At 70.6% G+C, this 11,246-nt stretch overlaps 4 protein-coding genes across 5 annotated transcripts; 2 read left to right on the top strand and 2 right to left on the bottom strand.

The window, feature by feature from the left end:
• Positions 1-138: 138 nt before the first annotated feature.
• Positions 139-2,332, bottom strand: CLP1 (cleavage and polyadenylation factor I subunit 1). Its single transcript, XM_030949512.1, has 2 exons — positions 1,629-2,332; positions 139-936 (listed from the first exon to the last, which is right to left on the bottom strand). The coding sequence occupies exons 1-2, from the start codon at positions 2,232-2,234 to the stop codon at positions 265-267; spliced, it is 1,278 nt and encodes a 425-aa protein (XP_030805372.1). The 5' UTR covers positions 2,235-2,332; the 3' UTR covers positions 139-264.
• Positions 2,233-5,181, top strand: YPEL4 (yippee like 4). The gene is made up of 5 exons (XM_030949007.1): positions 2,233-2,332; positions 3,570-3,883; positions 4,227-4,270; positions 4,357-4,465; positions 5,053-5,181. The coding sequence occupies exons 1-5, from the start codon at positions 2,233-2,235 to the stop codon at positions 5,140-5,142; spliced, it is 657 nt and encodes a 218-aa protein (XP_030804867.1). The 3' UTR covers positions 5,143-5,181.
• Positions 5,182-5,890: 709 nt separating this feature from the next.
• Positions 5,891-8,761, bottom strand: SERPING1 (serpin family G member 1). Its single transcript, XM_030949915.1, has 7 exons — positions 8,692-8,761; positions 8,055-8,577; positions 7,831-7,968; positions 7,546-7,749; positions 7,177-7,319; positions 6,679-6,898; positions 5,891-6,155 (listed from the first exon to the last, which is right to left on the bottom strand). The coding sequence occupies exons 1-7, from the start codon at positions 8,758-8,760 to the stop codon at positions 5,908-5,910; spliced, it is 1,545 nt and encodes a 514-aa protein (XP_030805775.1). The 5' UTR covers position 8,761; the 3' UTR covers positions 5,891-5,907.
• Positions 8,762-9,280: 519 nt separating this feature from the next.
• Positions 9,281-11,086, top strand: UBE2L6 (ubiquitin conjugating enzyme E2 L6). 2 transcript variants are annotated; one of them, XM_030949914.1, is made up of 4 exons: positions 9,281-9,346; positions 10,131-10,220; positions 10,649-10,835; positions 10,907-11,086. In XM_030949914.1, the coding sequence occupies exons 1-4, from the start codon at positions 9,326-9,328 to the stop codon at positions 11,065-11,067; spliced, it is 459 nt and encodes a 152-aa protein (XP_030805774.1). In that variant the 5' UTR covers positions 9,281-9,325; the 3' UTR covers positions 11,068-11,086. The 2 variants fall into 2 exon arrangements, with proteins under 2 accessions (XP_030805774.1, XP_030805773.1); XM_030949913.1 differs by lacking the exon at positions 9,281-9,346 and having other exon boundaries at positions 10,023-10,220.
• Positions 11,087-11,246: the final 160 nt, after the last annotated feature.

Genomic DNA, 11,246 nt, shown 5'->3' with positions numbered 1-11,246 from the left:
GGGGTCGGAGGGGGCGGCGGAGGGCGGCCGGGACCGGGCGCCTCGCACTCCGGGCGCGGGGGGAGCCCGGGGCCGGCAATGCCCGCTCCTCTCGGGGACCCATCCACCCTCAGCAAACGCTCACCAGCGGCAAAGGCTTCCAGATTTAATAGCAAATCGTACAAAAAATATAAAACCGAAGGGCGGGTGCTGCACCAGGGTCACACCGCGCTGGGGGGACAAGGAGGGGGCACAGGGAGGAGGAAGGCACATCCCGCCCCTCCTCTACTTGAGGTCCATGAAGCGAATGTCCATGATGAGCAGGAAGTTCTTGGGGAGGGGGCGTGGGGCCGGGGACAGCACGGTGAAGACCTGGCGCTCCAGGTCCACGCCCGTGACCACGATGAAGCCGGCCACGCTGGTCTCGGAGATGTTGTCGTCGGGGCTGTCGGCGGTGCTGACGCTCAGCAGGTGGTGCACCATGTCCCGCCCCGGCGTCACCGGAACCAGCTTCAGCTGGTTGTCCTCCTGAGACATTCCCAGCGGCAGGCACGAGTCCGGGATGGTGGGCGCGCCCACCTTGTAGATCTTGACGTCGGAGAACTTGACGTCGAAGGCGTGGGGGTAGAAGCAGCCGCGGAAGCCGTAGAAGTACTCGCGGATGCGCTCGTCCCGGCACTCCCGGCGGAAGTCCTTGGAGCGCTCCACCACGCCGCCGGACTTGGGCAGCAGCACGGTGCGCACAAAGTGGGGCAGGTCCCGCTTGAGCTCGTTGTAGAGGCGCTCCTGGTCCAGCACCACCACCACGTCCACCTCGAAGGCGGAGGCGGCGTGCACCAGCGCCTGGTAGCCCGAGCTCTTGACCCAGCCACAGGTGTTGATGACGCAGCCGCTCACCGACGCCCGCCGGTTCACCTCGCAGCGCTGATTGAAGACGTCGGCCAGGCACGACGTGATCTGCGGGAGGAGGGGTCACACCCAGGCACCCGTGTCCCCATGCTGTCCCCAGTGCCGTCCCCAGCTCCTGCAGAACCCTCAAGGCCTCCATTCTGGGCGGCCACCCGAAATTGTGCAATTGTAGAATGGTCTGGCTTGGAATAGATGTTAAAGCCCATCCAGCTCCCTATGGCAGGGACACCTTCCACCAGCCCAGGTTCCACCAAGCCCCATCCAGCCTGGCCTGGGACATTTCCAGGGATGGGGCAGCCACAGCCTCTCCAGGCAACCCTGAAGGGCCTCACCGTCCTCACACTAAAAGAATTTCTTCCCAATATCCAGCCTAAACTTCTCCTCTCACTGTGAACCCATTCCACCCCACCCTATCGCCCCAGATCCTGACAAGAATCCCTCTCCAGCTTCTCTGTAGGCCCTCAGGATGGAAAAGGTGCTCTGAGGTCAGGGCACCAACCTTCCTCCTCCAGCTGAACTGCCCCACCTCTCCCAGCCCGTCTCCATAGGGGAGGTGCTCCAGCTCCCTTCATCAACTTCGCATCCTCCTATCTCATCCCATAGCTGGGATGGGTGACTGGCTGTTTTTAAAACACATTCTGCTGTCCCCAAACAACACCCCGGGCATTCAGACACCCCGCAGGGAAAGCCCGGGGAACTCCGGGGCCAGACCCGAGCCGGGCCGAGCCCGCCGTGCTCACCTTGTTGTAGAGCTTGATGTTGGTGCCGGGCGTGGTGGAGCCGAAGTGGTAGACGAGGGGGGCCTGCAGGGAGAAGCCCTCCTCCACGTCGGCCGGGCGCTCGATGTACAGCGCGCCCATGGTGCCGGGGATGGACACCGAGCCCTGCCCCACGTCCAGCTCCACGAAGGTGGGCCGGCGGCCCAGGCGCACGGCGTAGTTGAGCAGCAGGCGGCACACGGTGGTCTTGCCCACGTCGGTGGGCCCCACCACCATGACGCGGGGGCCGCGCTCGTCCTCCCGCTCGGCCTGGCGCCGCATCTGCTCCAGCGCCGTGTGCGTGTTCAGGTACAGCAGCATCGGCGTGTCCCGCGACACGTAGGCCACCTCGGTGCGGCCGCTGAGCTGCACGGTGCAGCCGTGCCACGTGAACACGGCCACTTTGGCGCCCGCGTCGAACGTGAACTTCTTGTTGCGGGTGAGCTCGGTGCCGAACACTTCGGCCATGCCGGTCAGCAGCTCCAGCTGCACCGTCTGCCCCGCCTCCACCTCGAACCGCAGCTCCGTCTCCCGCTCCAGCTCGAACTTGGCCACCTGCTTCTTCTCCTCACCGCCGTCGTCCGCCATGACGGCGACGCGGGGGTCCCGGGCCCGGTGTCCCCCGGCCGCCGCGGGCGCGACAGAAGTGACGCCAGAGCGGCGCGCCGGGAGCGCGGGTGGCCCGGGTCACGTGGGACGCCGGAGTCACGTGGGGAGGGGCGCGTGTCCTGACCGGTTCCTACGGCTCGTTTGCATCTCATTTGCATATCTCCCGCAGCCCCTCCTTGGGTTTGCGTCTCATGGCAGGGGGGCTCCCCCTCTCCCCCCCGCCCCGATCCCTCGGGATGAGTCCCGGGATCGTTTGCATGACGTTCGCACCACATTTACACGCAGTCCCGCCCGCCCCGCCTGATTTACATCTGACAAGGGGGACATGAGGGGACATGAGGAGGGGACAGGGGCACACGGAGGGACGCTGGGGACAGGGCAGAACCCGGGGACACGGGGGGACAGGGACACACGGAGGGACACCGAAAACAAGGCGGGACACGGGGGGACCCGGGGGCAGAAGGGACGGGATATCCACGGGGCCGTGGGGGGCCCTGAGGGAGCGGGAGGTGTCCCGGGGGTCGCAGCGCATCCCCGGCGGCCAGGCTGACGTCGGAGGGCCGCGCGGTGACGTCACGGCGGCGGTGGCGGGCGGTGACGTCACGGCCGCGGGATGAGTCACGGTGCCGTGATGCGGCTCCCGGGCACGCAGGGCCCCCCCGCGCCCGCCCCGGGGACAGCGGCGACAGCAGCGGCAGCGGCGGGGACAGCGGCGGGCGGTGAGCGGCCCCGGCACCCGGGAAGCCACGGAACCCGGTACCCCCCATCGTGTCCCCCCCGAGACCCCCACGGCCCCACCGAGCCCCCGTCGTGTCCCGCAGCGCTCCTGACATTGCCCCCCCCCCAAGGCGACATCCCTGTCCTCCTTCACCGCCGCCGCCAACATCCCCCCCGGCACCCTCCCGCCTCCCGGGGACCCCCGGCATCCCCCCGGGGACCCCCAACCTGCCCCTTGGGACCCCCCTCATCATCACCCCCGTGAGGAACCCCACCATCTCCCGTCGGGACTCCCACCATCCTTCCCCCGGGTCCCCATTCCCCCCGCTCGGTACCCGCAGTTCTCCCCATCAGGACCTCCATCACCTCCCCGGGGTGCCCCCCTCCTCAGGGACTCCCCCACGCTTCGAGAAGAGACCCCAGACCCAGCTTGGGACACCCCCCCCTCAGTTCCGGTGCCCCCCGGCTGTCCCGGTGTCCCCGCTGTCCCGGTGTCACTCCTGCCATGAGCCGCCCGCTCTCAGCCGGCTCCGCTCGCGGAGCGCCCACGCCTGGGAGGCCGAGGAGGTCCCCGCTCACCGCCCCCCTTTTCCGCAGGCCGCCCCCCTTTTCCGCCTCCTTCTGCCGGGGGGCCCCGGCGGAGCCCCCCGAGCCCGGCCGGGCGGGACGGCGGCTCTGGGCGCGCTGCTGCGCTGCTTTCCCTGCGAGCGGCTGTGCGGGGGCTGCGCGGTGCCCCCCGGGGCGCTGCCTCCGGCCATGCCGCCCCCCCGGGCCCGGCCCGCCGCCGCCTGCCGCCCGCCGCCCGCCTGCCGCCGCGCACCTTCCGCAGTTACCTGCCGCGCTCGCACCGCACCTACAGCTGCGTGCACTGCCGGGCGCACCTGGCCCGCCACGAGGAGCTCATCTCCAAGGTGCCACCGCCACCCCCGGGCCGGGCGGGCACCGTCCCTCGTCTGCTGCGACAGCGGGAATCCCCCTCGCCGCGTCCCCGGGGTGTCCTAGGACAGCGGGTGTCCCCTCGCCGTGTCCCCACCCCCCCCCGCCCCCGCCACGGCGCGGTGTGCTGGCGGTGGCAGGTGACCCGTATGGCTCCCACGGAGGTGGCCGTGTCCCCCTCAGTGTCCCCGAGCCGGCAGGTGTCCCTCCGCGGTGTCCCCAGGCCGGTGGCAGTGCGTCGGGATGGGAGCAGGACATGGAGGGAGGGGTGCCGGGGACGTGGGGGCCGCACCGGTGACACTGGCCGTGTCCCCACAGTCCTTCCAGGGCAGCCACGGCCGTGCCTACCTGTTCAACTCCGTGTGAGTACCGGGGCGCCGGGGCAGGCAGCGGGGAGGGGGAGCCCGGGGCTGCCGAGCCGGTGGGAGCCCCGCTGTGCTCGGTGCAGGGTGAACGTGGGCTGCGGGCCGGCCGAGCAGCGCCTGCTGCTGACGGGGCTGCACTCGGTGGCCGACATCTTCTGCCAGAGCTGCAAGACCACCCTGGGCTGGAAATACGTGAGTGGCCCCCACCTGCTGCGGGCACTGCCCGGGGGCCACAACCCCTGTCTGGGCACCCCAATCCTTTCCACGGGTATCCTCGGGCACCCCAACCCCTGCCCTGAGCACCCCAATCCCTGCCCTGGCATCCCAACCCTCTCCATGGGTATCCCCGGGCACCCCAAACCCTGCCCTGGGCACCCCCAACCCTGCTCTGGGCATCCCAACCCTTTCCATGGGCATCCCTGGGCACCCCAACCCGTTTCTGGGCACCCCAACCCTTTCCATGGGCATCCCTGGGAACCCCAACCCCTGCCCTGGGCACCCCAATCTCTGCCCTGGACACCCTAACCTTTTCCATGGTTACCCCCGGGCACCCCAATCCCTGCCCTGGGCACCCCAACCCTTTCCATGGGTATCCCTGGGCACCCCAACCCCTGCCCTGGGCACCCCAACCCTTTCCATGGGTATCCCCGGGCACCCCAATCCCTGCTCTGTGCACCCACGGGCGCCCCAATCCTTCGCTGAGGACACCGCCAAGGGCTGAGGAAGGCAGCGCCCCTGGGGACACGGGGGGTGACACTGCGTGTGTCCCCCCCCACCAGGAGCAGGCGTTCGAGAGCAGCCAGAAGTACAAGGAGGGGAAGTTCATCATCGAGATGTCGCACATGGTGAAGGAGAACGGCTGGGACTGAGGCGGGGCCACGGCTGGGACTGGGGGGCACCGGGGGGCGCGCTGGGTGAGCCCCTCCTTGGCACCTTCGCTGTGCCCCCCGGTGTCCCCCGGGTGGCACCAGCCGCGGGGGTGGCCGGGCTTTTCTAGGGCAATAAAGGCTTTTTTTTTTAGGAAGGTTCTCATTGTCACCTGCCCCCCCCGCGCTGCCACCACCCTGGCTCAGCCTGGCACACAGCCTGGCACTGAGCGGGGTCCCTGGTGGCCCCGGGCTGCCCCTTCCCCTCCTCACACGCAGGAGGCAAGAGGTGGTTGGTGCATTTATTGGGACCCCCAGCTGGCAGGGAAACTGAGGCACGGGAGGGTCAGGGACCCCCCCCCCCACCGTGCCCTGGGGAATGTGGAGGGAGAGGAGAGGAGAGGAGAGGAGAGGAGAGGAGAGGAGAGGAGAGGAGAGGAGAGGAGAGGAGAGGAGAGGAGAGGAGAGGAGAGGAGAGGAGAGGAGAGGAGAGGAGAGGAGAGGAGAGGAGAGGAGGAGAGGAGAGGAGAGGAGAGGAGAGGAGAGGAGAGGAGAGACAAGGGATGCAGAGAGAAGGACAGAGGGAGGAAGGGATGAAGGAAGGGAGGGAGGAGGGACAAGGGAAGGAAGGATGGGAGGAGAGAGAGGAAAGAGGTAAAGGAGAGAGGGAAGGAGGGAAGCAGGGAGAGGAGGAGGCAGGGACAGAGGGAGGAGGGAGGGAAGGATGCCGGGATGGGAGGAGGGAGGACAGGGACAGGAGGAGCAGAGTCAGGGCTGGGGGTCGCTGAGACGGCCCATGAAGACGGGGAAGTCGCCGGTGTTGTGCCAGAGGACGAAGAGGAAGGGGCGCAGGGCCTCCAGCACCAGGGCCGAGCGCGCCACCGAGGTGGCCATGGCCGCCGCCGCCTCCACGCCGGCCTCGTCCAGCGCCAGCACCGCCCGGTGCCGCGCCGCGTCCACCGCGGCCGGGCCCCGCGCCAGCCCACACAGCTCCGCATCCAGGAACAGCCCGAAATCTGCGGCACCGGCCTCAGCGCCACTCCCGCGGAACACGGGGGCAGCGGGGGCCGAGGGGACACCGAGGGGACCCGGGGGCACGGAGGGTCCGGAGAAAACCGGAGGGACGGGGACATGGAGACGCGGGGACACGAGGGACAGTGGGACAGAGGAGACACGGGGACACAGCGGGGACACTGGGGGGCGCCAGGGGACGCTCAGGGAGGGATATGGGGAACACCGGGGAGATGGGGGATGTTCGGGCCGCTGGGGATAATTTGGGGATACTGGGATGTAAGGGGACATTAGGGGCGCTGGGGGGAGCGGGGCACATCTGGGGCACTGGGGACATGGGGGACACCAGGGACACGGCGGTGTGGGGGGGATACCGGGGATACCGGTGACATTGCGGCCTTTGGGGACCCTGGGGAAAGTGACCCCCAGGGCAGGGGAGGGGCCCGTGGGGAGGAAGGTGACCGCACCGGGAGCGCTGTGACCCCGCGGCCCGGCCAGCCCCTGTGGTGCCACCAGAGGTGTCCTTACCCATGTCGTGGACCAGAGGCACCACGTCTAGGGCGAGGTCGAGGCGCAGGCGGGGCAGGGACAGCGCGGTGGCCCGGGGCGGGGTGCGGGCCGCCCGCCGCAGCAGCGCCAGGAAGGTGGCGGGGTCCAGCGCCCGCTCCAGGCTCTCCAGAGGCTCCAGGGGCTCCCGCGGCATCAGCACCACGAGGCTCAGCCCCCCGTGCAGCTCCAGCCGCCCCACCTGTGGGGCAGACCCCCCCTAAGAGCGTCTGGGGGACCACACGGACCGGCACCCCCACGGTGCCAGCAGAGAGGTGCCAGCCTGGCGTCCCTCAAAGTCCCGAGGGAGCGAGATCACAGCCTGTGCCCCTTTCAGCGCCAGGGCAGTGACATCAGCCTGGCATCCTCCCCGAGTGCCGCAGGAGTTATATCACAGCCTGGCACTCCTCCTTAGTGCCACAGGAGTGACAACATGCCATTATCCCCCCAGCAGTGACCCCCAGCACCTGGCGGGGCTACCTGGACCCGCAGGCGGGAGTCGGTGAAGGAGGCCACCGGGTACTTGGCGCTGGTCATGGTGGGCACCTTGCGGGGGCGCTGCCCGGGCCGCAGGAAGGGCAGCAGCACCGTCTTCTTGCGGTCCAGCGGCGTGCGCCAGGCGGCTGCGGGGACACGGCACCGCGGCTGGGGCACCGGAGGGACCGCACGGGGCGACCCCAGCCCCGCGCCCCGTGACCCGAGCGCAGGGGATGCCCGGGGGGATGCCCGGGAGGATACCAGGGAGGATGCCCGGGGGGATGTCCCGGAGGATGCCCGAGGGATGCCCGAGGGGATGCCCGGGGGATGTCCCGGGGGATGCCCAGGGGATGGCGGGTGGCGGGGCCGTACCGCGCAGGTGGACGGCGCTGAGCAGCAGCAGGCTGGGCTCCGGGGGCAGCGCGGAAAGCAGCGAGGGCAGCAGCCCCTTGCTGGCCTCCCGCACCCAGGCGTTGATGCGCTGCAGGTCCAGGCTCTCGTTGCCGCTCAGGGCGTACGGGCGGGCGCCGTAGAAGCGCAGGGAGTCGTTGAGGAAGCGGGGCCGGAGCTGCAGCTCTGTGCGGCGGCACGGTCCCGCTGTCAGCCCGGGTGCCCGGCGGGCAGCGGCGCCCCACCGACTCCCGGTGCCCGCCTCACCTGGGTGGTGGAAGATCTGGGCGGCCGAGAAGAGGCCTGGCGTGCTGGCCAGCTGCTGCAGGGCGCCGTGCACGCAGTGCAGCCCCTGCGGGTACGCCAGGAGGGCGGCCAGACGCTCCTGCGTTTCTCCGCGGGCGCCTGCGGGCACAGGGGAAGCTCGGCTCGGTGCCGCGGCTGGGACAGCGGTGACACGGCGGTGCCGGTGCCCGCGGGCAGCCCCTCACCCAGCAGCAGGTGCGAGAGCCCCATGGCGACGTTGATGGGGGAGAAGAGCAGGTTGGCGTCGGGCCCGGCCTCCTCTGCCATGCGCTGGTAGAAGCGGAGGGCAAAGGTGCCCAGAGCCTCGGCCACGGCAGCCCGCTGCTCCCCCGTGGGCTCCCCGCAGCTGTCGCTCGGCTCCTCGTCCCCAGGGCACGGCCGGGCGCTGGTGCCGGCCGTGGGCACTGCCGTGGTGCCATTGGCTGCGGCGTCCAGCTCCTCCAGTGCCCCCTCCGGCGCTGCGGGGCTGGGGCTGGGGACATCTGTGACACCCCAGCCATTGGCTGCGGTGTCCAGCTCCTCCAGTGCCCCCTCCGGCACTGTCACATCTGTGACACCCGAGCCCGGCAGCCCCTCGGGGTGAGCGCTGGGGGTGGGCATGTCCTGCGAGGGAGCCGGGGTACGAGCAGGGGGCACAGGGGGCACAGGCGGTGTCGGGGGCTCCCTGAGCAGCGGCATCCAGCTGGGAGTGGCCTCCAGAGCGAGCACCTGGGCACAGGGATTTGTGTGAGGGGGGCATGGGGCACCAGGGTGGGGGACTCGGATGAGGAGGTATGGAGGGGTGTCGGGCACAGGGAGCCCGTCTCCCTGAGCCACACTTACCGGGGTGACAGTGACCGTGGCTGTGGCCACTAGCCACGCCAGAGGCAGCCAGAGTGTCTTGATGGCCATGCTGGCGGGAGGGCACAGGTCAAGGACAGGACAGACGCCCAGCATCCCCCACCCCGGCACCCTGTACCCCACTCCCTGCACCACCCGTACCCCCGCCCCGTGCAGCCCCACCCGGGGTGCCCCCGCTCTGTCCCCCCCGTTGGACCGGCCGTGGGAGGTGGGAGGCGGCAGCGCCCCGGGCCCACCTGGGTGCCCGGCGGGTCTGTCCCTGCGTGTCCAGCGGCGCCGGGAGATCTGGCCGGCTCCGACCCTGCCTGGTTAAAAATTAAGGAGGTTCCCGTAAATCAGCCGGGACACGGCCGGTAATGCGGGGGCGGGCAGGGGCGTGCGGAGGCAGCCGGGATGCGGCCCCGCGTCCCGTTTGGCTCCCGTCAGCCGCCCGTCTGCGCGGGGTTCCGGCTGTCTGTCACCCCTGGGAGCCCCGCGGGGACGGGGGTCGCCGGCCGCCCCCCGCCCATCAGTCCCCACCCACCCGTGCCGGGGGCGCGGCCGCAGAACCTCGTCCCGCCCGCCCGGAGGCGTGACCCCACGGAGCCCATCCCCGTGGCACCGGGCACCGATCACCATGGCCGGGCGCATCGCCCAGGTGGGCACCGGGGGCACCGGAACGGGAGCAGGACTCCGGTGCCGCTGCGGTACCGGCGCGGGGGTCCTGGTGTCCGTACCGGAGCGGGGGCCGGGGGCAGCCGAGCTCGCGGTGCGCGGGTCCCGGTACCGGGGTGCGAAAGGGGGTTCTAGTGCCAGTGCGGGGATACCGGTACCGGGGTGCGGGAGAGGCGATGCTGGGGGATGTCAGCGCCCGGTGAGGGGGTCCCGGTACCGGGGAGAGGCAGTGCTGGGGGTGTCAGTGCCGGAGCGGGGGTCCCGGTGGCGGGGTGCGAGGGAAGCCGTGCTGAGGGGTGTCAGCGCCCGGTGAGGGGGTCTCGGTACCGGAGAGAGGCAGTGCTGCGGGTGTCAGTGCCGGGGCGGGGGTCCCGGTGCCAGGGAGAGGCAGTGCTGCGGGTGTCAGTGCCCGGTGAGGGGGTCCCGGTACCGGGGAGAGGCAGCGCTGCGGGTGTCAGTGCCGGGGCTGGGGTCCCGGTGGCGGGGTGCGAGGGAAGCAGTACCGGGCTGGAGGGTCTCCGGTGCGGGGGTGACAAACACCCCTGCACGTTTCAGTTTCGTTTCCCCGGCGGGGCGGCCCCGCCCAGGGGTGTGTCCAGAATTCCGGCCCCGTCCATAAAAGTGTGCCCGGTAAATAAACCCTGCCTATTCAGGCGGGGTCTGCAGGCGGCCCCGCCTAGAGGGGGGTGTCCCGAGAGGAGGATTACCCTATGGAGGGGTCTCTGGGGCCACACCTCCGCCCACACCTGCCCCACCCCTTCCCGCAGGAGCTGGAGGAGGCGCGGCGCTGGGAGGGGGCCCGCGACGTGCGGCCGCTGGACGGGAACGTGCGGCGCTGGGGGGGACTCCTGCTGCCCGTGCGTGGGGAGAGGGCACGGGGGGACGGGGGGTGCGGGGAGTCCTGGGGAGCGAGGTCGTGGGAGTCCCCTGCGCGTGGGGGACACGCGGGCTTGAGGAGGGATGTGCCCCTGGGGACATGGGAGGGAGCGGGGTGACCCTTGGGACGGGGCTGTCTCACTGAGTGAGGGACCCCCTTGGGACGGGGCTGTCTCACTGAGTGAGGATCCCCCTTGGGACGGGGCTGTCTCACTGAGTGAGGCCCCCCCGCAGGACAGAACTGGGGAGGGCCCCTCTGAGGACGCTGCGGGTCCTGGGCTGGGGACACTGGGTAGAGATTCCCCTCCTGAGGGGCTCGGGCTGGCACTGGGTATAAGGGCTGGACAGGTGCCCCCCCAGCGATGGATGCTGCGACAGAGGGGGCTGATGTGCCCCCACATCCCGGCAGAACAACCCGCCATACAACACGGGCGCTTTCCGCTTCGAGCTGACCTTCTCCCCCAACCACCCGCTGGAGCCGCCCTGCGCCACCCTCCGCACGCCCATCTACCATCCCAGCGTGGACCTCGAGGGCCGCGTCTGCCAGCCCCTCACCAGCCACGGGCACTGGGAGCCCGCCACCCGCGCCATCCAAGGTGGGCACGGCGGGGACAGGGGCACAGCGCAGGGGGTGGGCGCCCCTCTGACCCCCCCCGTGCCCCTGCAGTGCTCCAGGACCTGCTGCTGCAGCTGGACAGCCCGGACCCCCGGCGGCTGCTGCGGCCCGACGTGGCCCGGGAGCTGCAGGAGCGCCCCGAGGAGTTCCGGCGCCGGGCGGGGGAGCACACCCGGCTCCACGCCGAGCCGCGCCCCGACCCCCGCACATAAGGCAATAAATTCTCTCCATCACCTGCTCCGCCTCCGTGGTGCCTCACTGGGGAGGTTGGGGGGCTCCGGGAGTCGCTGCCCCCCACGTGCCAGCCCTGGGGGATGTCACCCTCCTGGTGGCTGTGCCCCAACCTGGTGACAGTGCCCAGACACTCGCTTGGTGCCAGCGTTCCTCCCTC

The sequence above is a fragment of the Camarhynchus parvulus genome, chromosome 5, assembly GCF_901933205.1.
Source record: "Camarhynchus parvulus chromosome 5, STF_HiC, whole genome shotgun sequence".
Classification (NCBI taxonomy): domain Eukaryota; kingdom Metazoa; phylum Chordata; class Aves; order Passeriformes; family Thraupidae; genus Camarhynchus; species Camarhynchus parvulus.
The sequence above is the reverse complement of the archived record's forward strand: the minus strand, read 5'-3'. Positions and strand labels throughout refer to the sequence as shown.

Bases quoted from the DNA above. Each gene is read 5' to 3' on its own strand.
- CLP1 (XM_030949512.1), bottom strand. From the start codon at position 2,234: ATGGCGGACGACGGCGGTGAGGAGAAGAAGCAGGTGGCCAAGTTCGAG. The intron at 937-1,628 runs GTGAGCACGGCG...CTCCTCCCGCAG, and splicing joins ACATCAAGCTCTACAACAAG to ATCACGTCGTGCCTGGCCGA.
- SERPING1 (XM_030949915.1), bottom strand. From the start codon at position 8,760: ATGGCCATCAAGACACTCTGGCTGCCTCTGGCGTGGCTAGTGGCCACA. The intron at 8,578-8,691 runs GTAAGTGTGGCT...CCCTGTGCCCAG, and splicing joins CCACGGTCACTGTCACCCCG to GTGCTCGCTCTGGAGGCCAC. The intron at 6,899-7,176 runs GTAGCCCCGCCA...TCTGCCCCACAG, and splicing joins ACTCCCGCCTGCGGGTCCAG to GTGGGGCGGCTGGAGCTGCA.
- YPEL4 (XM_030949007.1), top strand. From the start codon at position 2,233: ATGACGGCGACGCGGGGGTCCCGGGCCCGGTGTCCCCCGGCCGCCGCG. The intron at 3,884-4,226 runs GTGCCACCGCCA...GTGTCCCCACAG, and splicing joins ACGAGGAGCTCATCTCCAAG to TCCTTCCAGGGCAGCCACGG. The intron at 4,271-4,356 runs GTGAGTACCGGG...TGCTCGGTGCAG, and splicing joins GCCTACCTGTTCAACTCCGT to GGTGAACGTGGGCTGCGGGC.
- UBE2L6 (XM_030949913.1), top strand. From the start codon at position 10,074: ATGGAGGGGTCTCTGGGGCCACACCTCCGCCCACACCTGCCCCACCCC. The intron at 10,221-10,648 runs GTGCGTGGGGAG...ACATCCCGGCAG, and splicing joins GGGGGGGACTCCTGCTGCCC to AACAACCCGCCATACAACAC. The intron at 10,836-10,906 runs GTGGGCACGGCG...GTGCCCCTGCAG, and splicing joins CGCCACCCGCGCCATCCAAG to TGCTCCAGGACCTGCTGCTG.